The sequence below is a fragment of the Ctenopharyngodon idella genome, chromosome 15, assembly GCF_019924925.1.
Source record: "Ctenopharyngodon idella isolate HZGC_01 chromosome 15, HZGC01, whole genome shotgun sequence".
Classification (NCBI taxonomy): domain Eukaryota; kingdom Metazoa; phylum Chordata; class Actinopteri; order Cypriniformes; family Xenocyprididae; genus Ctenopharyngodon; species Ctenopharyngodon idella.
In genome coordinates this window covers 34,947,463-34,969,048 of record NC_067234.1, presented here as the reverse complement: position 1 = coordinate 34,969,048, position 21,586 = coordinate 34,947,463, and the positions used below count along the sequence as shown (strand labels likewise).

The following is a 21,586-nucleotide window of genomic DNA, read 5'->3' as shown; positions in this document are numbered from 1 at the left end:
TCAAAACAATCACAAACACGTCATTCATGTGATTTTTATTCAGTGCTGTAAAAATAAATATTTCAAATATTTTAAAGTCATTCTGAGCACCAGTGTATGATCACACACACACACACACACACACACGTAAAACCATCTGTAGCTTTAACAAATCACTGCTCAATTCAAATAAAATCCATTATATGTTTGTTTTTTTGGTTTTTTTTGTGTAATATTGGTTAAACTGGTCACATCTCACCTTCAGTCTATCACAGAGAAACACACAAAATGATTTTACAACAGAAATATATGTAAACGATGTAATAAAAGCCAAAGGTAACACTTTACAGTAAGGTCTCATTTAATGCATTAACTAACAATAAGCAATATTTTCATTTGAAATGTTTTAGTAAATCCTGTGGAAGTGTCGGTTAGTTCATGTTAACTAGTGTAATTAACTGATGAAACCGTATTGTAAAGTGTTACCAGACCAAACAAAAACTGGTTCTTGGAATGATTCATTTTAAACATGAAAAACAAGTCACCATTTAGGTTTAAACATCCTGCACAGGAATTCTGGGTAATAGTGGAGGTAGATCCAGCTGTAGTTCATCAGTTTCAGATCTTACTGAGCATGTGCAGTTCGGTCGGTTCTTTATTCTGCTCCAGAAACATTCTTAACACATAATAGAACATTTTCATGTGATAAAAGACAAAAATACTGATGGAAATTAAATGAAATAAAACAGTTTCACAGGGAATCTTAATTCATTTGAATCTTAATTACTGATGAGTGCTGTAATTACACTGATTCTGTAAGGATTCATGTACAAAACCTTCAAACAAATCAAACAAACATCTGAAAAACTAAGCAGCAAACAAACAAAATGAGATCAAATAAAGCTCAAAAGATCAAAGTGTGAACCTCATGGAACCTGTCAAAACCATGTGATGTTTTTATTGATCATGTGACCCGGACAAGAATAAAGTAAGACATTATATTCTATTCATAATTACAGTTAGAGCTGCTTTAAGAATATTGAGATTCTCTGCAGTGACATTATTTTAATGACAATTTAGCACATTTATGCCAATTATGTGATGAAAAAAAAAAATGTAAAAAATATTTACATTAAAAATTATGTAAAAAAATATGTATAATTTAAAAAATATATTTTAAATTTCTTACATTTTTAATATTTGTTGTACTGCCTTCAAGCCTAATTAAATGATTAAATAAAAAAAACTAAATAATTTACACTTTAATATCATACAGTAAAAATACAGCATCACAGAACTAAAAATTGTCATGAAAATAATGTCAAAATAATTTTCAGGCCAACTGCAATGTTCTATCTTTCGTTTTTTTTTTTTTTGCTGACCTTTGACCTGAACATGTTTTTGTGTCATTCCCAAAATCTGATCGTGTCCGTCAGAACTCCCAGCGGATCTGATCCGAGCGCAGTGACGTCTGCAGCGAGCGCATGTCCTTCAGCAGACGCAGGCTGTCTCTGCTGCGCTCGCCGGGCCTCGCTTTCCCCGTCGCTGAGCCTCCGCGGGTCGGGACCTTCACCTCGCCGGGACTCTGTTTACCACACTGTTTCCTCAACTTCTCCATCTGCCAGACAAGTGTTAAATAATGTTCTTAGACTTTCTTTCCATTTTAAATACAAATAAGCCAGAAATGAAGCAGGACTCTTATTTTGTAATGTATTACAGCACTGAACAATAGAAACACCATAAAATAAACATTGATTACTAGCTGCTCTGAAACCGCAAGCCAGTAAAATACGCAACAGCGCCGTGTCTTGACTTTGAAACATGCAGCGCTCAGATTTATTTAGGTTTAATAAATCACATTAGGCCGTATCGTAGTTTAAGACCTCTCGAAATGATAAATAAGACTTTTATTATATCATATTTAAGGTCTTTTATGAGCTTGAATTTGTGAACATGTTAATACTCATACAGGCCGGTGTCACCTGAGTCTGATGGCGACGGACTTTAGCGATCTGCTCTCCTTTATTCTCCATCCTCTTCATGAGCGCTTCCATATCACGCTCCAAATCCTGCCGCAGCCGATCCGAAGCGCACGACTGGATCTGTCTGGACAACTCCTGCTGCTCGCTGACGGAAACACAAGACACCGTGAGCATCACCTCTGCGTACTTCAACATGATCGTCATTTATTCTTCCTCATGTTGTTGTTTTCTCATGAGGAACATTAGAGGGGATTTTTGTACAACCTCTTTACTGACTGTTTTGATACTGTAACATGAGAGGGTGAAAACCTCTTCAGGAACTCTAAAGTGAAGAAAGCCTCACAAGCTCATGTGTCCGAACTCGTCCTGAAGCGTCAGCAGCAGCTCCGACAGCTCTTCACTGCAGGAGGAGGAAGAGGAAGAGGAGGAGCCACTGCTCTCAGCGTGTCCCAGCACTCGCTCGTTACACAGCTGAGGATGATGCTGCTTCATGAGATGAAGGACGCGCTGGACGTTTGCTCGCACCGAGTGACTCGAGCCTGTCGACTGAACACACACACACACACTCACACTCATGCTGCACTAACATCATCATCAGCAACACACTCAAACGCTGCAGTGTCAGTGTGATTACCGTCCCGGTCACAAACGGCACGTCTCCCAGACTGAGTCTGTAATGCGGCTGCGGGGGCGACGGATGTTTCTGCAGAAACACACACGAGCGTCTCACATTAATCAGTCAAATGTTCAATATTGTGATGTCGTTCCTCACTGTGGTTGAAAATGACTTCTATCACGATAAAGATTTTGGTCACATGGCCCAGCTCTAGTATTTGTAGTATCTGATCCGTCTGCACTCGTTTACCTTTGATGAGCTTTTCTTCTGTTTGACTCTGCTGGGTTTGTGAGGACGTGGAGAAACAGACTGAATGAGCAGACGATTGGCTTCAAGACCCGTCTGTAACTGACCACAGAACAGAGAGAGGACACGTTAACATCACACACACTATACTAAATTTTGGGCTCATTCCAACTACTAATATTGAAATTTGAATATATAATATGGAGAATACTGAAATATGCAAAAACCCAGAGGGTCATATTTGCCCCCATATATCAGGCTCATTGTACTCATCTTCATCACACAGTGAAAGCGAGCGCTACACGTTTGTTTGTTTTGGTGAGTGAGTGATGGATATGTTGGATAATGTCATCTTCCACAGTTCACCTGCGCTGCTTTGTCCTGCACCAGTTTCCTCTGATGTTCCTCTTCCTGTAGTTTCCTCTCCAGCTGTCTGATCTTCCTCTCCGCGGCGCTCTGAGTCTCCGTCAGTCGGTGATACTCCTGCTCCAGAACATCCAGCTTCTGCAGCGTCAGCTGGACGTCAGCCTGATCCGCAGGACCCAGACGCTCCAGAGACACCTGCGCAACACCACGGGTTAAACACACACACAGGTCATGAATGTGTCTCTACACACATCGAGGGTCAGACTGTAATTCAGGTGTGTGTGAGTGTGTGTGACGCACCTGTTGTCGCAGCACAGCGGTTCTGTCTGATTCTGTGTTTCTTACGGTCTTCTTCATGTGCTCCAACTGTCTCTCCAACCGCGAGCATCGAGTCTCGGCCGCAGTCAGCTGAGAGATCAGATCTACACACACACACACACACTCAGGTCACATCAAACTAACGTAAGAGTCAGACAGCAGCACAGATTGTGAGCTTCACCACATCAAATCTTCTTCACTATATCAGGAGAAAACTATGAGATCTGAACGTCACTGTTCTGTCAATAAAGATTCATAAAAATACCTGGAAATGTACGAAAAAAAGACCAGTTATAGAAACAGGAACGCTTGAGGCTGAAGAATAAAACTTTGTGTCAACCAGTGCTTAAAGATGAAATTAAAAATATAGCTATATAATTTTTATTTTTTATTTATTTATTTATTAATTATATATAATTAATAATAAATCAATATTTAAAAAGAAAAAAATCATTTTAATTAAATGTTGATTTAATACATTTTTTTTTTTTAAATATGTCTTTTTAATTTAAGTTCTAGTTGTTTTACTATGGGAAAATGTAAAAAATAGAAATAAAAAGAAGATCTAAACTGAAATAAAAGAAGTTGAAGTACTAAAAATACTACAGCTAAAAACAAACTGAATTAGAAATATATATAACACTATATAGAATTATTTATTACATTTAAAAAAATTTAATATATATTTTAAAAAAGAAATGTTTAAATAAATCAAGTATATATAATATATAAAATATATTTTTAAATTTTTAAATACATTAAAAAACTAAAATGTCAAAAGCACATAACATGACAAATGTAAAATTAAAAACTAAAATTAAATTTAAAAAATAAAATGAAAATTGAGCAAAATATAAAAAATAAATATATAAATTATATTAATTTATTATATATAATTAACAATAAATTAATATTTTGAATGGTATTTTTTTTATTTCCATTTTAATTAAATGTTAATTTAATAGATTTTAATTTTGTTGCGTGTTTTTGTCATTTTTATTAGATTTCTTTCTTTTTTTTTTTTTTTTTAATGTGTCTTTTTTTATTTTAAGTTCTAATTATTTTAGTATGGAAAAAATGTAAACTTATAAAAACTTAAGAAAAAATTAGAAAAAAAAGAAGTTCTAAACTTCTATACTGAAGAAGTACTAAAAAAATACTACAGCTGAAAACTAAAACTGAATTAGAAATACATATAGCACTGAATGGAATTATTTAAATATTTAATATATATTTTAAAAAAGAAATATTTAAATAAATCAAGTATATATAATACATAAAATATATTTTAATAATTTTAAATATATTAAAAAAACAAAAATGTCAAAAGCACATAACATGACTAAAATGTAAATTGAAAAATTAAAATTAAAGTAAAAAAAATTAAATTAAAGTAAAATTAAAATGAAAACTGAGGAAAATATAAAAAATAAAATGTGAACCTGGACCACAAAACCAGACATAAGGGTCAATTTTTTGAAAATGAAATTTTAAAAATACATCATCATAAAAGCTGAATAAATAATATTTCCATTGATGAGACACAACTATCTGAACATCTGGAATCTGAGGGTGCAAAAAAATCTAAATATTGATAAAATCACCTTTAAAGTTGTCCAGATGAAGTCCTTAGCAATGCATATCCACTCACAGAAATATATTTTTGATATATTTACAGTAGGAAATTTACAAAATATCTTCATGAAACAATGATTTTTGGCATAAAAGAAAAATCAATCATTTTGACCCATACAATATTTTCTTGGCTATTGCTACAAATATACCCATGTGACTTATGACTGGTTTTGTGCTCCAGGGTCACAAATCTAATTCAAAATATGAATAAATATGATAATGTGTAAATCAGACCGGTGTGTGTGTGGCGCTCTGCCGGTCTCTCCGGGGAGTGTGTGGATTCTCTGGAGACGGTCTGGAGCTTCTGTCGAGCGTCACATCGCTCCAGCTCCAGATGACGAATCTTCTCCTGCAGGTTCTTCAGCGCTGAAAGAATGGCTGCAAACACACAGTTCTTCATCTCGTTCAGTCGCTCCACTGCTCATATTTACATTCAAGGTGAAGAAGTTTAAGATGATCGCCTGCAGTGATGTTCCTCTTATGTCAAGCTGCTTTGATCCATTAATCAGATGCATTTTTCCAGTGTAAATGCAAGAAAACTAAGAAATTGAATCTGAACTCAGAAGTCGTAAGTCTCCAGCAGGTGGAGCTGTTCACCAAAACCTTCACGTCAGCAGTTGTGTGCTGCATGAGAGCTGAAGTAGTGAATTATTAATGAGCGAAGCATACAGCTGTCACTGGATCGTCATTATCTATACGGATGAGGCTCGTGTCATGAGTGTATCTGAGCGTCAGGTGTCATCATCACGTGTGTGTGTGTGTGTGTGTGTGTGTGTGTGTGTGTGTGTGTGTGTGTACCTGCACTGCTGCTCTCAGGAAAGGCTCTCACGGGTCTGTTTGTGAAGGGCAGGGGTGTGTTGATGAAGGGACGTCTCGCGGGATACTCGGCGTAAGACGGCAGAGACACGCTGTCAGACATCGCTCGGCCTCTGAGGGGCGCCATCACACCCTCCTGTAGATTTACAGCACAAAACACAGAGTGAGACACAAAATCATACCGTAGAAACACCTCAGGAGACGTTAAAGAGCATTCACACAAAATGTGACACATATAATACACATAGGCAAAAAGGGCAAATACAACCAAAATAAATAAATGAATAAATAAACGGGCCATTGACGAATAAGGTGTTTAAAAGTGTAAAAAAAACATAATGAAGATGTAATTAATTTTGAAGTTTTATTAAGTGTTAACAATGAGATTATGTGGTTTTTATAATCAATTAACACTGATTTTGTCATTTTTTACAAGATGGACAAAATTTGTCACTAAAAAAAGTCATTCGGTTTAACCAAAATTTCGGTTTTACCAAATGATGATATTTTCAAACAATGCTAACAGGCTGATATCTAGCTAGCTAGCAAAAGGACAATCAAAAATTTTATATTTAGTACAAGTTTTTAAAATATTACAACATTTTCCATGTTTTATAGCGGTTGTACCGAATGACCTGATGTTTCGGGACATGCGTATGATCAAGTGAAAACATTAATTTTTCAATTAGTTAAGAGAGAGTTAGTTACTTTGCTTCATGACCACGTGGTCCTTTGCAGGTGTCTGAATGATGTCACATCCTGTCACATGATACTGACCACATGACTTGATCCAAAATGGTCTCTTTATATTGGTTACTCCGAATGACATCAATGAAATTCATTTTTCCGGACATTCTTTCTCATAACAAAGCAACGACTTCTACACATAATTTTAATATCATTTTTCACTATGTTGATATATGATGTTATAAAATCATGCCAGAATAAAAAATATATAAATTTATTACATTTTAAGATGTTTTAATCATAAATGAAATGGTGTATTGGCCTTTGGACGGTTAAACCGAATGACCTTTTGACACTTCAAAATCTTTATATGTAGAAAAATATAATTAATACCTTTTGGATTCAATAAAAGAGATCTAGTTGTGCTACCTTATACCTCACATCTTTTTATTATTATTAAGACCTTCGGACAAACAAATGACCCGTCACGTCATTGACCCAAATATTATAGATGTGATTATAAAAATAGAAGAAACAAAAACAGAAAAATAAAATAAAAATAATTACATAATAATACATAAACAAATAAAATGTAATTATTTAGCAGATGAAAGAAATAGAATCATCAAAAAAAATGATCATAATGTTTGAAGAATCTGTCACATTTTTATTACTAATTAATAAAGATATTTGTGAAGTGAGTCTAACTCAAACATTTACCAAAATAAAAATAATCTGTCAGTAAATATTGGATGAATCTTGATTCAGATCAATAGTGGAAATTCTGACTTAAAAAATGAGCCTGTATATATTACAGTTTATTATAAACGACATATATTGACATGATTTGAGTTTATTGATCTGTTTGAACGATACTGCAAAAATACTTTTTCCCAGAGAAAACAAATATTGAGTCTTAAAAATGCAGTATGTTTTGTTTTAAACTCTGCTGGGTTTAGAAATGAGTTTTAAATTCAGTTAAAAAACGCAAAAACAGCAGAAATGATCAAAATCAGGAAGAAACATCAATAAAGTTTTGAGGAAGTTAAAGTTCATGATCTGTGAGTATATTTAGTATAATAATATTTACAGTTTGATTTTAATGCCTGGTGTTCATTTTAATGTGCGATAGTTAAATGAAACATTTCAAACATGATTCTATATATATGAAGTTTAATTAAACATTATACTTTGTTAATTTCAATAGATGTCATGTAATCTATATTAAGTTTAAAGCTGCTTCATGCTGAATGTGTGTGAATGTTGAAGCTGTAATGTTGTTTTTACCTTTTCTCGCCTCGCGGAGGGTTTTGAGTTCGTGTCCATTAAAATGCGAGTTTAATCTTCAATCATATTTAATTAAATTCAATTAACGTTTTATGAGTTTTAGTTCTGTTTGTTGTGAATTTGGTGGCTGTGCAAACAGGAAACAAAACACAAGCGCGCAAAGCAGAGGTTGTGAAGTCAGCGATGACAACATCCGGACTGTAGAAATGTAAATAAAAGTCACGAGACGTGAATTGTAATATTTAAAGGTTATGTGCAATATTTCTGTTTTTGGAAAACGATTAATCTACTAGTTAATATAGTTTTTATCAGTTTAATCGCTTTTTTAAAATAAAAATATATTTTATACAGCGTAAATTACTTTACCGGAAGCGACGACATCCAGCTCTGGGTTTCCACAGAGGCGCCAACATCAGTTTTCACAGATATTTGTTGTCTGTTTGAGTATCTAATTAAAACGTAGTAGTAAACTGTTCATATGATCAATTTCACATTTTAAAATAACACATCATATCATGTAATATCAGAGAAATGAACTCTTTCTATGGCTTGAGTGTTGGTTAGCGACTGACGGGCAAAAATAGAATAAAAGTCCCAACATCTGTATTTAAATTCAACACGTAACGTAAATAGTGTGTAAATAGTTTTCTATAAGTAATTAAAAGAAAGATCTGTCAAAGGTTGCATGTGATTTTGTTTTATTCCAAACATGGATTATGGAGAATTCAGCATTTTCCAAGTTTTCATTGAACACTGAGGAAATTTTACTTCTCTTGGTTTGTGTGTGTTTTATGTTTTCAAACTTTTTCTTTTTAACAGGAAACATGCTTTATTCGACCTGTACATTTTTCTAAACTCTCATATAATGCATCTGTACAAAGTTACTCTGTCATCTTTCATGAGCAAAAACTTTATACAAAATTAAAGTCCTGTAATAATAACCCATGTTAACTTCTTCACACTGGAGGGAGGCTGCGGTTGCATAAATGTTATTTGGGGTTATTTTGAAGTCCAGAATTCATCTGTGAGAAATTAAAAGAACATCTTCCATCACAAAAAGGTCACATCACATAAACAATCACATCAGGAACATGAACTCTCATTTTTATCTCAAAAATAAGTCTGGAAGTATCCCAGAATGCCATGTGGTCTCTGTCCTGAGTGGGAAACAAAATGAAGGTCCAAAACATTGACATTCACATTAAAAATGTGATTTGAGAAAAGCTCGTGGACGTGAAATCGAGCATCTTTTGATCTTTGCCTCAGTCAGTCCAGCAGCCCGATTCTACTTAAAAAACACCAAACTTCTCTGACAAAACACGTCATATCAAAACGTCAACATGCCTACGATACAGCACCGCGTCTCTCTCACAAACACACACAACTCAAAAACAGTCCATACAAACATCAGCCACACTCCGCATCAGAATATAAAAATAAACATTTCAAAAGAAAGATCCGTGGAGATATGGGACATGACGAGCGCAGGTTGATTTCTGATCAAATGCTGTAAACATCAAACATGTCGTGACTGGATCGCGATGTGGGAGCAGCTCGGATCACGAGGGCGTGAGGAGACGTTCGGGGGTCAAAGGTCACCAGACGGCGCACTTGTTGAGGGGGTGCATGGGCGAACCTCTGGGACAGTGAAACACACGGCCGAACTCCTCGAACTGAGACACGCTGCCGATCACCCTGCAGACAGACAATAACAAACATACAGAACGATTAAAACACGCCAGAACAAAGACAACGAGTGACACTTGAGTAATAATCACCAATACACGACTTCGTTAATGATTGTAAGGATGAATATGAATGAAATGTGTGTACCTGTAATGTTCAGGTGCATGTTTATCCGTCAGCAGCTGCAGGTAAATCGACTGTGATCGTCTCTTCATACACCAGTTCTGTGATGAGAATGTGCAGAAAGATTTCTGGACTACAGGATCTAAGAGCAGATTATCCCTTAACCAGAATGAACTAATGCGGTTACCTGAGCGAACGCGATGAAGAACAGCTGCTCGTGTGTGTATTTGAGTCCTGGGAGAGGACGCTCCGGCCCATGTTCACGAACCCACTTCTGATACGCCTACACACACACACACACACACACACACAGGTTTTACTATGTATGTTTACTACATTTACCCCCCTTTTTATGAATTAAAAAATAAAGAACTACAGCAAAACCAGTTTGATGCAAAAAAATGTTCCTTTTTCAATGTTCATGAGATTTTCTTAAGTTGGTAGATCGACTTTAATTTGCACTTTTCCAGGTAGGAAGTTGTAAATTCCAACATTCTGATTTGGAACAGAGCGACATTCCGATTCTGATGAAACTCACATAATAAGACAACTTCAGTCCGCCCAGATCAGCGATGTTCTCGCCCAGCGTCAGACGCCCGTTCACCTGCACACACACAGACACACACACACACACGTGTTTTAGTGTGCACACCAGATCACACTTGTGTGTGTGTGTGTGTGTTTCCGTACCTTCTGGTTGTACACCGTGAAGTTGTCGTAGAGTTTGATGATACACTCCGACTTCTTCTGAAACTTCCTGTACGACTCTTCCGTCCACCACTGCTTCAGATTGCCATAACGATCGTACTGCCCACCTATTGGCAAACAGGAAGAAGTCACATGACTCTAAATCAAAAAATGACATCATATGCCAAACTCCACACAGTGACCAGTCATGATTCATATATTTCACTGCTGCATTTGTGTTATTCAGAAACGTCCTGGTGAGATCTGCTGTGTGTGGATTATTACAGGTGAAGCTTGATTGACTGTTCAGTTTCTGTCTCTCACCCCAGTCGTCGTATCCGTGTGTGAGCTCGTGTCCGATGATCGCACCGATTCCTCCATAATTCAGTGACCTAAGACAGAGGAAAAACACTGAATGTCATCAGATCTTCATGTGCATCACAGCTGTGAACAGCAGGAGGCAGCAGAGAGTCAAACCTACACACTGACCCTGACAGAAAAATCACTGCAGTTTTACAATAAAAAAAAAAACCTTTAATTACTTTATTTTCATATTGTTTTTACAAACGAGAACATCCCTAAAAGAAGGTTGTGTCAGGTTTAACTCATTTCTGGGAACAAATTTGTCCCGAAAATATGGTTAAGAAGGTACAAACACACCAGGGTTATTTTAAAATAAAAACCATAAATATATATATATATATATATATATATATATATATATATATATATATATGTATATTACATGTTATGTTACATTTAGTTTAACTTGATTTAACTAAAGTAACTAAAACTGAAACTGAAATAACATTAATAAAAATGGCAAAAACATACAACTAAATTGTTAAAAATTAAACTAAACTAAACTAAATTTACAATAATAACAGAAAATATAAAAATAAAACCTATAAAAATATGAAAATAAACTTTACAGAAACTATAATAGAATATCAATGATACTAAAACAATACAGTCACAACCACATATTTCTGTGTATCTCTGTATATCTATAGCTAAGTGTGTGTGTGTGTGCGTGTGTGCGCGTGCGTGTCTGTGTGTGTGCGCGTGCGTGTGTGTGTGTGTGTGTGTGTGTGTGTGTGTGTGTGCGTGTCTGTGTGTGTGTGGTCTGCTAACATTTGTCCTCTCTAACAGACTTTGTGAAGGGAAATCAATACAAATCTGCAAGAGCTGCTCTCAGAGAAAAGCCACAGCAGCCACACACACACACACACACACACACACACACACACAACGATGTGACACTGATGCTGAACACAAACATTTGAGGCTGTATAAGATGTATTATAAAACACACATCAACTATATCAAATTTTATATTAAATTTAAAATTCTCTACAATTCTATGTCAACTGAGTCTATAAATCTATAATCCCGTGGTAAAATCACTGTAATGTGGTGTGATGTGTTAAACAGTTGTAATCGGACTGCTAGTGAACATATTCACACTATGACATCTTCAGAGGAATATTGATCCGGGAACATTAAAGGACTCACTGAGGGAATTCCGGATCATAGAGGGTCGGCTGGAGAATTCCTGCAGGAAAAACTAAAGAGAGAGACATTTAAAGTTTTAAAGTCAGCATGAAATCAAAACGGACAATTTTTGTTTTGTTATGTAATATTGCAGTGTTTATTATAAATGATTTATCGGTGCACAACATTATTGTGTTAAATTTATAATCTTGAATCAGAATATCTTCTCCTCCCTCTTGCAGCATCTCTTCTCTTCTCTGATGACGAGGGCGGGGCAACCTGTCACTCACATGAGATCCACCAATAGCAAACCACAACCATCCAATCAATTCCTCACAGACAAAATCAAGCCCCGCCCTACATTTGTTCTTGTTTGAGAAGCGTTGCACTCAGATATACGACACAATAGAGAAGAAAAGATCAGCACAACTTCTGACTCATGCTTTGATCTTTGATGAATAAAAAGCTCAAAATAACAGCGTTTATTTGAAATAGAATCTTTTGTAACATTATAAATGTTTTTACTGTCACTTTTGATCAATGTAATGCGTCCCTTGTGAATAAAAGTATTAATTTCAGTATTCATGTGTGTATGTTTGATGACACTCACCCATCTGGTTTTTGTTTGGCAGGTAATAGGCATTTAAAGCCTGTGGTGGAAGGAGCCACCTGTGGAAACACACAGAGATTGTTATTTTAATTGCAGAATATTGTATTTTAATGGACACAAACACATTTCATGAAACCATCTGAAAGCGTGTGTGTGTTTGGATTCATTTTTCTTTGGTTTGACCGTCATGTTCAGACACAATCTGTCCGTCTGATAACACACACACACACACACTAGCTCAACGTCTGTTTCAAGATACATCACTGACTGTTTAAGGATCAATGGCAAAACCATCTGTGATGATTACAAGGGAAACTCTTTAAAATCTAGTTTAAATGCATGAGGCTCGTTCTTAGAGATGTGATATTGGTATTCATGTTGGTTTCACCCAATCTATCCATTTAAAAGAGAATGATTGTGTTTTCAAAGCATTTTCTCTTTGAAAATCAATAGTGAAGTTCATTTAAATAAAGAATCACCCTTATGGTGAAAAGTTAACTGTTCTAAGTCTGAATAAAGTGAGTCGTTTGGATACTGTAGTGAAACGTACGTCGTCTTGTCCACCTCTTTATGGATCTTTTTGACGGAGAGTTTGATGTTGTACTTGATGCTGTTCAGGATGTTCTTGAAGTACGTCTTCTCGTTCACATCAAACTGGAGAGGAGAGATAAAAGGTTGATTTGAACTTAAGACATCGTCTGAAATCTGATCATCTGATTGGTCAAGAGCGTCTTACCGCATATTCCTCATCAATAAGTTCAGGCTTCAACAGGAAGTCAGGATAACCGGTCATCACCATCATGTGCTGAAGCTGAGAGAGAGATTCACAACATAAACATCCCAGAACTGCAGGAGCAATGAGATCGAATGGAAATGTTTACAAAGTTTTTGCGATATATCGGTATTGACCATAATCGTGCTATTAAGAAAAAAGAAATATTGTTATTGTGTTAATTAGGGGTGTCGCGATATATCGGTATTGACCCCAATCGTAATATTTTAAAAAATGAAATATTGTTATTGTGTTAATTAGGGGTGATGCAATATATCGGTATTGACTAAAACCGTGATATTTAAAAAATGAAATATTGTTATCGTGTTACTTAGGGGTGTCCCGATATATCAGTATTGACCATAATCGTGAAATTAAAAAAAAAAAAATGAAATATTGTTATCGTGTTACTTAGGGGTGTCCCGATATATCGGTATTGACCATAATCGTGAAATTTAAAAAAAAAAATGAAATATTGTTATCGTTTTACTTGGGGGTGTCCCGATATATCGGTATTGACCATAATCGTGATATTTAAAAAAAATGAAATATTGTTATTGTGTTAATTAGGGGTGATGCAATATATCGGTATTGACTAAAACCGTGATATTTAAAAAATGAAATATTGTTATCGTGTTACTTAGGGGTGTCCCGATATATCGGTATTGACCATAATCGTGAAATTTAAAAAAAAAAATGAAATATTGTTATCGTTTTACTTGGGGGTGTCCCGATATATCGGTATTGACCATAATCGTGATATTTAAAAAAATTAAATATTGTTATCGTGTTACTTAGGGGTGTCCCAATATATCGGTATTGACCAAAATCGTGATAATTAAAAAGTGAAATATTGTTATCGTGTTAATTAGGGGTGATGCGATATAACGGTATTGACCATAATCGTGATATTTAAAAAAAAAAATGAAATATTGTTATCGTGTTAATTAGGGGTGATGCAATATATCGGTATTGACCATAATTGTGATATTTAAAAAAAATGAAATATTGTTATCGTGTTAATTAGGGGCGATGCGATATATCGGTATTGACCAAAATCGTGATATTTAAAAAATGAAATATTGTTATCGTGTTAATTAGGGGTGATGCGATATATCGGTATTGACCATAATTGTGATATTTAAAAAAATGAAATATTGTTATCTTGTTAATTCAGGGTAATGCAATATGTCGGTATTGACCAAAATCGTGATATTTAAAAAATTAAATATTGTTATCATGTTACTTAGGGGTGTCCCGATATATCGATATTGACCATAATCGTGATATTTAAAAAAAAAAAAAAAAGAAATATTGTTATCGTGTTACTTAGGGGTGTCCCGATATATCGGTATTGACCAAAATCGTGATATTTAAAAAATGAAATATTGTTATTATGTTACTTAGGGGTGTCCCGATATATCGGTATTGACCAAAATCGTGATATTTAAAAAATGAAATATTGTTATCGTGTTAAATGGGGTGTCGCGATATATCGGTATTGACCATAATCGTGATATTCAAAAAAATGAAATATTGTTATTGTGTTAATTAGGGCTGTCGTGATATATCAGTATTGACCATAATCGTAATATTTAAAAAATGAAATATTGTTATCGTGTTAAATAGGGGTGTCCCGATATATTGGTATTGACCATAATCTTGATATTTAAAAAATGAAATATTGTTATCGTGTTACTTAGGAGTGTCGCGATATATCGGTATTGACCATAATCGTGATATTTAAAAAATGAAATATTGTTATCATGTTAATTAGTGGTGTCGCGACATATCGGTATAATCGTGATATTTAAAAAAATTTAATATTGTTATCGCGTTACTTAGGGCAAACGTGCAACATGCAAATTGGTGAGTTTTAAAACTAAAACAGCTGTTTTTTGTGATCCAAACAGACTGAGTGTTGTAATAAAATCAAAGGGTGCTTCAATTAAGTATTAGTTCAGGGGGGTGAACACTTATGCAGTAAGGTCATTTAAGTTTTTATTTTTATCTTTTTTTCTCTGAAATGTGTCACTTTACATAAGTTGCATAAGTTCTGATATGATTTATCGTCGTTTCATTTTTTACATCACAAAAACCAGCTGTTTTAATAGAGGAGTGTAGACTTTTTATATCCACTGTAAGTGAGAAAAGAATTCATGTAATTTGAAAGATGTCATCATTGAATGTATTTTGCGCCAAAGCTATTATAAATGATACACAGTTTAGCCCATAGACTCCTGCTGTGCTCACTGTGTGAAGAGAAAAAGTTACCTAAGTTTTGAGAAATGGGTCTAAGCGAATGTAAAGTCAGTATTCAAATTGAAACATAACTGCCATAAACCTGTTGTTTTCACCTTTGCTCTGGCAGCGTCTTTGGTTTCGTCATCCATCCAGTCGAGCTCCTGTAGTCTCAGATCTAATGAATGCTTAATGTCCTCCACCAGCTCCTGTACCTGTGGCCGGGGGCGGAGACAAGATGTCAATCAAAGGTGCCGTCACTTTTGGTTGGGAACGTGCTAACTAAAATCTCAATGTTAGACTAGTGCAAATAAAAATGCTCTTACACTGGCTCATTTGTTAGGAATAATATGAATAATGTCCATCAAGTTTAAAATGAAAAGAGAAAATGAAACATCTTTTCTGTGAAATTTCCAGCACAACTAACTATATGATGTTGTGTATTGTATTGTTTTAAGATGAATCAGTTGTTGTATTGCTCATTTATAAGGAAAAGCCTCTGCTGAAAGAATAAATGTAATTGTAATGTTGTAAAATTTCTCATATGAATTTGATATTTCCGGCCTGGAATCAGACCAGCAGAGTTTCTATAGGGGCAGCTTAACTCTTTTACATCTCTTCACATTCATGTGAAGTTAATATGCAGTGGAGACTTTTGAGTTACAAAAATTATTCATACTTGTAATTAGAAAAGCAAGTCAAGTGAGACCTTCATTTAAAAGCTGGTCAGAATCACCTGAGATGGCCTCAAACGAGCATGAACATATAACCAAACCGATAAAAAAGCCAGATGTCAAAAGAGCCATAAAAACTGTGCAAATTGTGTTCATCACTTCTGATGACTTGGAATACAGCATATAAATCAAATAGACTTCTTTTAAATTACTTTAGGATTCTTTTATTTCAATTTCACTTCATTGAAAAACTACTGTTCAAAAAAGTTTGGGGTCCGTACGTGTTTTTGAAAGAAAGAAATTCATATTTTTATTCTGCAAGGATGCATTAAATTGATAAAAAGTGACAGTAAAGACATTTATAATGTTACAAAAGATTCTATTTCAAATAAATGCTGTTCTTTTGAACTTTCTGTTCATCAAATAATCCTTTTGTTTCCACACAAATATTAAATATTGTATAAATATCAAATATTTCCAACATTGATAATAATCATAAATGTTTCTTGATCATCAAATCATCATATTAGAATGATTTCTGAAGGATCATGTGACACTGAAGACTGGAGTAATGATGCTGAAAATTCAGCTTTGATCACAGGAATAAATTACACTTTACTATATATTCACATAGAAAACAGCTGATTTACATTGGAATAATATTTCACTGTTTTACTGTATTTTCAATCAAAGAAATGTAGCCTTAAATGGTGAGAATAAGAGACTTCTTTGAAAACATTAAAAAAAATCTTACTGACCCCAAACATGAACGTTCTACTAAACTTATGTTCCACTGAAGAAAGAGGTTTTGGAACGCATTATAAATGATGAAAGACTTCATTTGTGGATGAACTATCACATAAATAGAAAGTTTTAAGAGGCTGGGATGATGCTTGTGCAGGGAAACAGTATGGAACTGCAAGCTGGAAAAACTGCAAAAGTCTGCACTCATCTGACGAAAGTGACATTTTGACTGAGGATTTTTACAAATCTATAACACCCCGCCACGCAAACCATCTGGGAACAACGTCTTCCTCAAAAGAAGTTCGATTCGATCCATCCATCATTCTATGTATCTAAGAACAGCGCGGGAGGAAGGAACCGAGATGAAAGGTAAACAAACATTTGGGCCAGAGGAAGAAAAATAGATCGACTGCATTAGAAAGAAAAGAGGAAGGTGATACGGCACCAGAGAGACAGATTAGACCAACAGAGAGAGACAGAAAACAACATTTTGCATTTGTGTGTAGCGCTTTTCCTTGAGAAAGAAAAATAAGAAATGAGATCTCTCAATAACTCTATGAAACAAGACAAAGTGGAGAGTTTTGCTGCTGAGATGTTTCTGCAGAGAAAAAGACCCCAGTAATCTCACATTTCTTAAGAATAAACTTCTTCATAACTGCTATTTGTTTTCTTATTTTCAAGAAAATATATGAGGTCTACGATCAACCAGTTCAAAAAAGAAATATAAAACTTGTGCTAACTGAAAGAAAACAAGTTGACAAAAAGATTGAAACCAATATTTGGTAATAATATAGAATAGTAAGATATTTACAAGCAATTTAAAAGGCGAGTCGTTTTTGACACCAACTTCAATTGGTTGAAGATCCAAACGCAGCTTTATTGGGACAGTCCAGAATCGTAATCCATATAACAATCAAAGGGGCAAACCATCCAAATGGGACACGGGACACGGGACACGGGACACGGGACACGGGACACGGGACACGGGACACGGGACACGGGACACGGGACACGGGACACGGGACACGGGACACCAGGATAACACTCAGAAATGCAAGTCTTCGCAAAGACTGACAGAAAACACAGGGCTTATACAGGCAGAGTTAATCAGGATAATGAGGCACAGCTGAATGTAATGAAGCACAATGAGTCCAGGCAAAGGGTTATGGGAAATGCAGTTCATAAAGCAGTAAAGGAGTGCCCTCTGGTAGCTATCATAGGCATAGAAAGGCATAACAATAAGTACTGACTAATTTGTGTCTTTTTATTTTGTACTAAGGAGTTTTTGGAGACTCATCTGAGGAAAACTTGATACTTTAACAGCGTCTCACCTTGGTTCTGCTGGAGGAGGAGAAGTGCTGCTGAACAAAGAGCGCGCCGAGCGCCATGCCGAAGTGTTTGTTGGCCTGATTGAGACACAGACGTGCCAGATCCAGCTGCTGTTCAGTGCCGTCAATCTCACGTGAGAATTCGTGGATGGTGCTGCGGAACGCCGTGGAGAGATGCTCGCTCAACGCGGCTATGATACGCCACAACATATAGTTATGAAGAACCCTGAGACAGAGAGAGAGACAACAGAGAATGAAAATACAATAAAAATGTTTTCACTCTCAGGGGTCAGTGGTCGCCGCTGGCGATACCACCACGTTTTTTTTCTTACCAGTGCGAAAGAGACTAAAAATACTCCATCAATTTTGGACATACAATTAAGAGTTACATATTATTCAAATCTGTGAATGTCTTCTTTTATTTGTGTACACTCACAGTAAAAACAAACGATTTGTCGTCTCTGTCCATTCTGATAGTCCTCAGAAAATGAACTAATGTAAAGAGTACCTATCACACAAACATGAGACATATGTCTAAAGAAATGTTGAAATGTCAGGTTTTAAATAATATAAGTCAAATCAAAAACAAATTTATGTAATCTGTTTGAAAAGAGAGAGATGTCAGTCATTCGCAAGTCACCTCATTATCCGCTAATGCGGCCACGCCCACGGAGAGAGATCTATTCAATGCCCGCATCAACTCGAAATAATGTAGCAAACTTGGCCAGATTCATGTGCCTTTCATCGTTTTAAAAAACAGTGAGGAATAATTCTGGAAGAATTTACCTCAGAGGAAGAGCGAGACTGGTTTCAATTTCATTTCGAGGATGAACTTGATCAAGCCAAGTAAATGGTAAGTTTTTCATTCTTAAGTTATTTATTCTAAACGCGATATAGACTAGTGTCTGTGAATAGTAAACTGCAAAAAGACTGTTTAAATATGAATCCTGCATGTTTTGTGTCTCTGTGTGAATGATTCGAGCAGACGTGTGATTTCGTTTAGACTGCTACACATAACTTACATTAGTAAACATGACTTATTAGCTTTTATAAATATTGCTATACTGAGATGAAATATGTAATATATACTGAAATAAAATGTGTTAGCAACATATTAAACCGCACATTAAAATTTATTGGCTCTATAATATAACAAATTTGATACATAAAATGTCAGAGGTAATATGAATGTTTAGACGATTTCTTTGGTCTGTTTTGGACAGATTGTGAAGTGTTTACTGTGAAATAGCCTAGTGCCACATCAATGAAGCTTTTGTTCGCAATGAATGATGAAAATTCAGCTTTGCATAACAGAAATAAATTATATTTTAAAGTATATTAAAATATAAAACCATTATTTTAAATTGTAATAATATTTCACAATGTTGCTGTTTTTTCTGTAGTTTTGATCAAATAAATGCAGGCTTGAGACTTATTTCAAAAACATTAAAAATAGTAATGTGTCCAATCTTTTGACCAGTACTGTAATTTAAAATATAATAGGCCTATACAAAATTTTCTTCACATGATGTGCAATAATACGTGCATGCATGAGATCACAAAAATCATGTTTTCTGTTAAACATAGTGGACATTATATTAACGTTAATACAATAGTTTTAATCCTGTTATCAGCATGCTCACAGAGGGTTTTTTTCTTTTATCTCACAGATTAGAGTAAAGTTGAGATAAATAATTGCCCACATTGGACATTCTGAATGAATATGATAGTGAGATCACTGACTGGAAGCAGGAATTTTTTTTTTTCTCCAGTGTATAGAAACATCAAACACCTTGAAAATGCCAAGTGATGTTTACTTATATCTTTGAACAGGATTTATTTCCAGGTAAAACTGTGTACTCAAAATGTGCATTTGACTCTCATTTTTATTGTTAACTATATCCTAAATAAACTACAAAATAAACTACTTTGTCCTCATGTTCTTTCTTATAGCTCCCTCTCATACCTGACTGAACGGCTCATTATGCGGCTCATTATGCAGGTCATTGTCTCCTCAGGTGTGAATCACAGCATTATTCAGGATTATTCACACCTCCACATATACTGTCTTTCTAAACATAAAGTGTCTTACAGAATTTAAATCAATATATTTTATGTGAATGAGTAGTCAGGATGATTTTCAAATCATTTTGAAGCAAAAATTCTAGACTTCAACATTTAAGAAGTCTTGTGGACACATATTCAGTATGTGTTTTGTGGCCTTATTTCAGTGACTTTTTTTTTCAATAACCACGCATAAACGTTATTCTCTCAAAAATACAAACATGTACATACATGTTGCTCGCATATTATGGTAGCCTAGTTTGTGCTGAATACAGTGTAATGACACTTTTGTCATTAATATGTTTATAAGCAACTGAAAAAAGCACAAATGTCAGGGCATGTGAAAACTTCTCCAGGGACCCAAAAATCCTCAGACCCCAGAGGGTTAAAAAATGTACTGACCACACACTTTTGAACACAAGTTTAGATTGTCTTGTGCTTAGCTGTCAATAATGCAGTCTAAACTTACGACTCAAGTAAAACTACAGGTTAAAACATTTCCTAGTGTGTGACTATCAACGTGAGTGTTTTAATGCTCAATTAAAGCTCTAAAAAGACCAACTTAAACTAATTATTCCACAGCCTGATCAATCTCACACTTGCTGGCTTGTACGAACAAACACACACACACTTTGTAGAGATGACATCACCATGCGGTGGCCTTCTGGGATATTTAAGCTGTGACACACGGCCGTTAGCATTTTAATCACAACACGGTTTGGCACCGCAAGCCGATTCTCTCGCCAACAAAGCACTTCTGACAGAATTCAATTGAAGGAGAGACGAGAGGGACGGGCAGAAAGAGAGAGAGAGGAGATAATGAGAGCGAAAGAAGAAGAGAATTAAGAGGGAGAAAAAGAGCAAAAGAAAAGAAAATGAGAGACAGATAGAGAGACTTGATTTCACACTGTGAATGTGTTTTGTTAACGCGATTGTTGTTTGTAATTTGTTTCTCTTTGCATACACAGATTTTCTGTGTGTGTTTGTGCAGGTGTGGCAATATCGGATATTTAATTAACGAGCTTTACATAAACATATTCTAATGCTGAAACTCAAGTCAATCACTGACAAGGGAACAGGAGTAGGCTCATTAGGCTAATGTATTCTAATGAAGCTCATTACGCATAAAAGCACCTCGTTTCTGAAGAAGATCAACAGGAGAACTCAAATCCTGCACAAAACACACATAAACACTGGTATTTAGTAAAAACACATCATTCCTGCAGCGCTG

The 21,586-nt window shown here is 35.2% G+C and overlaps 2 protein-coding genes across 3 annotated transcripts in view; both read right to left on the bottom strand.

Moving 5' to 3' along the window:
* Positions 1 to 20: 20 nt before the first annotated feature.
* On the bottom strand, positions 21 to 8,125 carry cep57 (centrosomal protein 57). Of its 2 annotated transcripts, none has more exons than XM_051863228.1 (10): positions 7,933 to 8,125; positions 5,941 to 6,094; positions 5,377 to 5,520; positions 3,490 to 3,611; positions 3,190 to 3,384; positions 2,827 to 2,925; positions 2,596 to 2,664; positions 2,305 to 2,507; positions 1,962 to 2,106; positions 21 to 1,597 (listed from the first exon to the last, which is right to left on the bottom strand). In XM_051863228.1, the coding sequence occupies exons 1-10, from the start codon at positions 7,969 to 7,971 to the stop codon at positions 1,412 to 1,414; spliced, it is 1,356 nt and encodes a 451-aa protein (XP_051719188.1). In that variant the 5' UTR covers positions 7,972 to 8,125; the 3' UTR covers positions 21 to 1,411. The 2 variants fall into 2 exon arrangements, with proteins under 2 accessions (XP_051719188.1, XP_051719189.1); XM_051863229.1 differs by having other exon boundaries at positions 2,827 to 2,919.
* A 484-nt stretch (positions 8,126 to 8,609) lies between these two features.
* LOC127495845 (endothelin-converting enzyme-like 1) overlaps positions 8,610 to 21,586 on the bottom strand; it is a 29,547-nt gene continuing 16,570 nt past the window's right edge. The window contains exons 8-19 of the mRNA XM_051863222.1: positions 18,295 to 18,517; positions 15,662 to 15,760; positions 13,269 to 13,343; positions 13,083 to 13,186; positions 12,533 to 12,591; positions 11,944 to 11,995; positions 10,753 to 10,820; positions 10,432 to 10,556; positions 10,280 to 10,345; positions 9,929 to 10,024; positions 9,766 to 9,842; positions 8,610 to 9,627 (exon numbers count right to left, since the gene is read on the bottom strand). Of these exons, the coding sequence (XP_051719182.1) occupies positions 9,528 to 9,627; positions 9,766 to 9,842; positions 9,929 to 10,024; positions 10,280 to 10,345; positions 10,432 to 10,556; positions 10,753 to 10,820; positions 11,944 to 11,995; positions 12,533 to 12,591; positions 13,083 to 13,186; positions 13,269 to 13,343; positions 15,662 to 15,760; positions 18,295 to 18,517 (1,144 nt within the window). The 3' untranslated portion in view covers positions 8,610 to 9,527. The remainder of the gene's footprint in view (positions 9,628 to 9,765; positions 9,843 to 9,928; positions 10,025 to 10,279; positions 10,346 to 10,431; positions 10,557 to 10,752; positions 10,821 to 11,943; positions 11,996 to 12,532; positions 12,592 to 13,082; positions 13,187 to 13,268; positions 13,344 to 15,661; positions 15,761 to 18,294; positions 18,518 to 21,586) is intronic.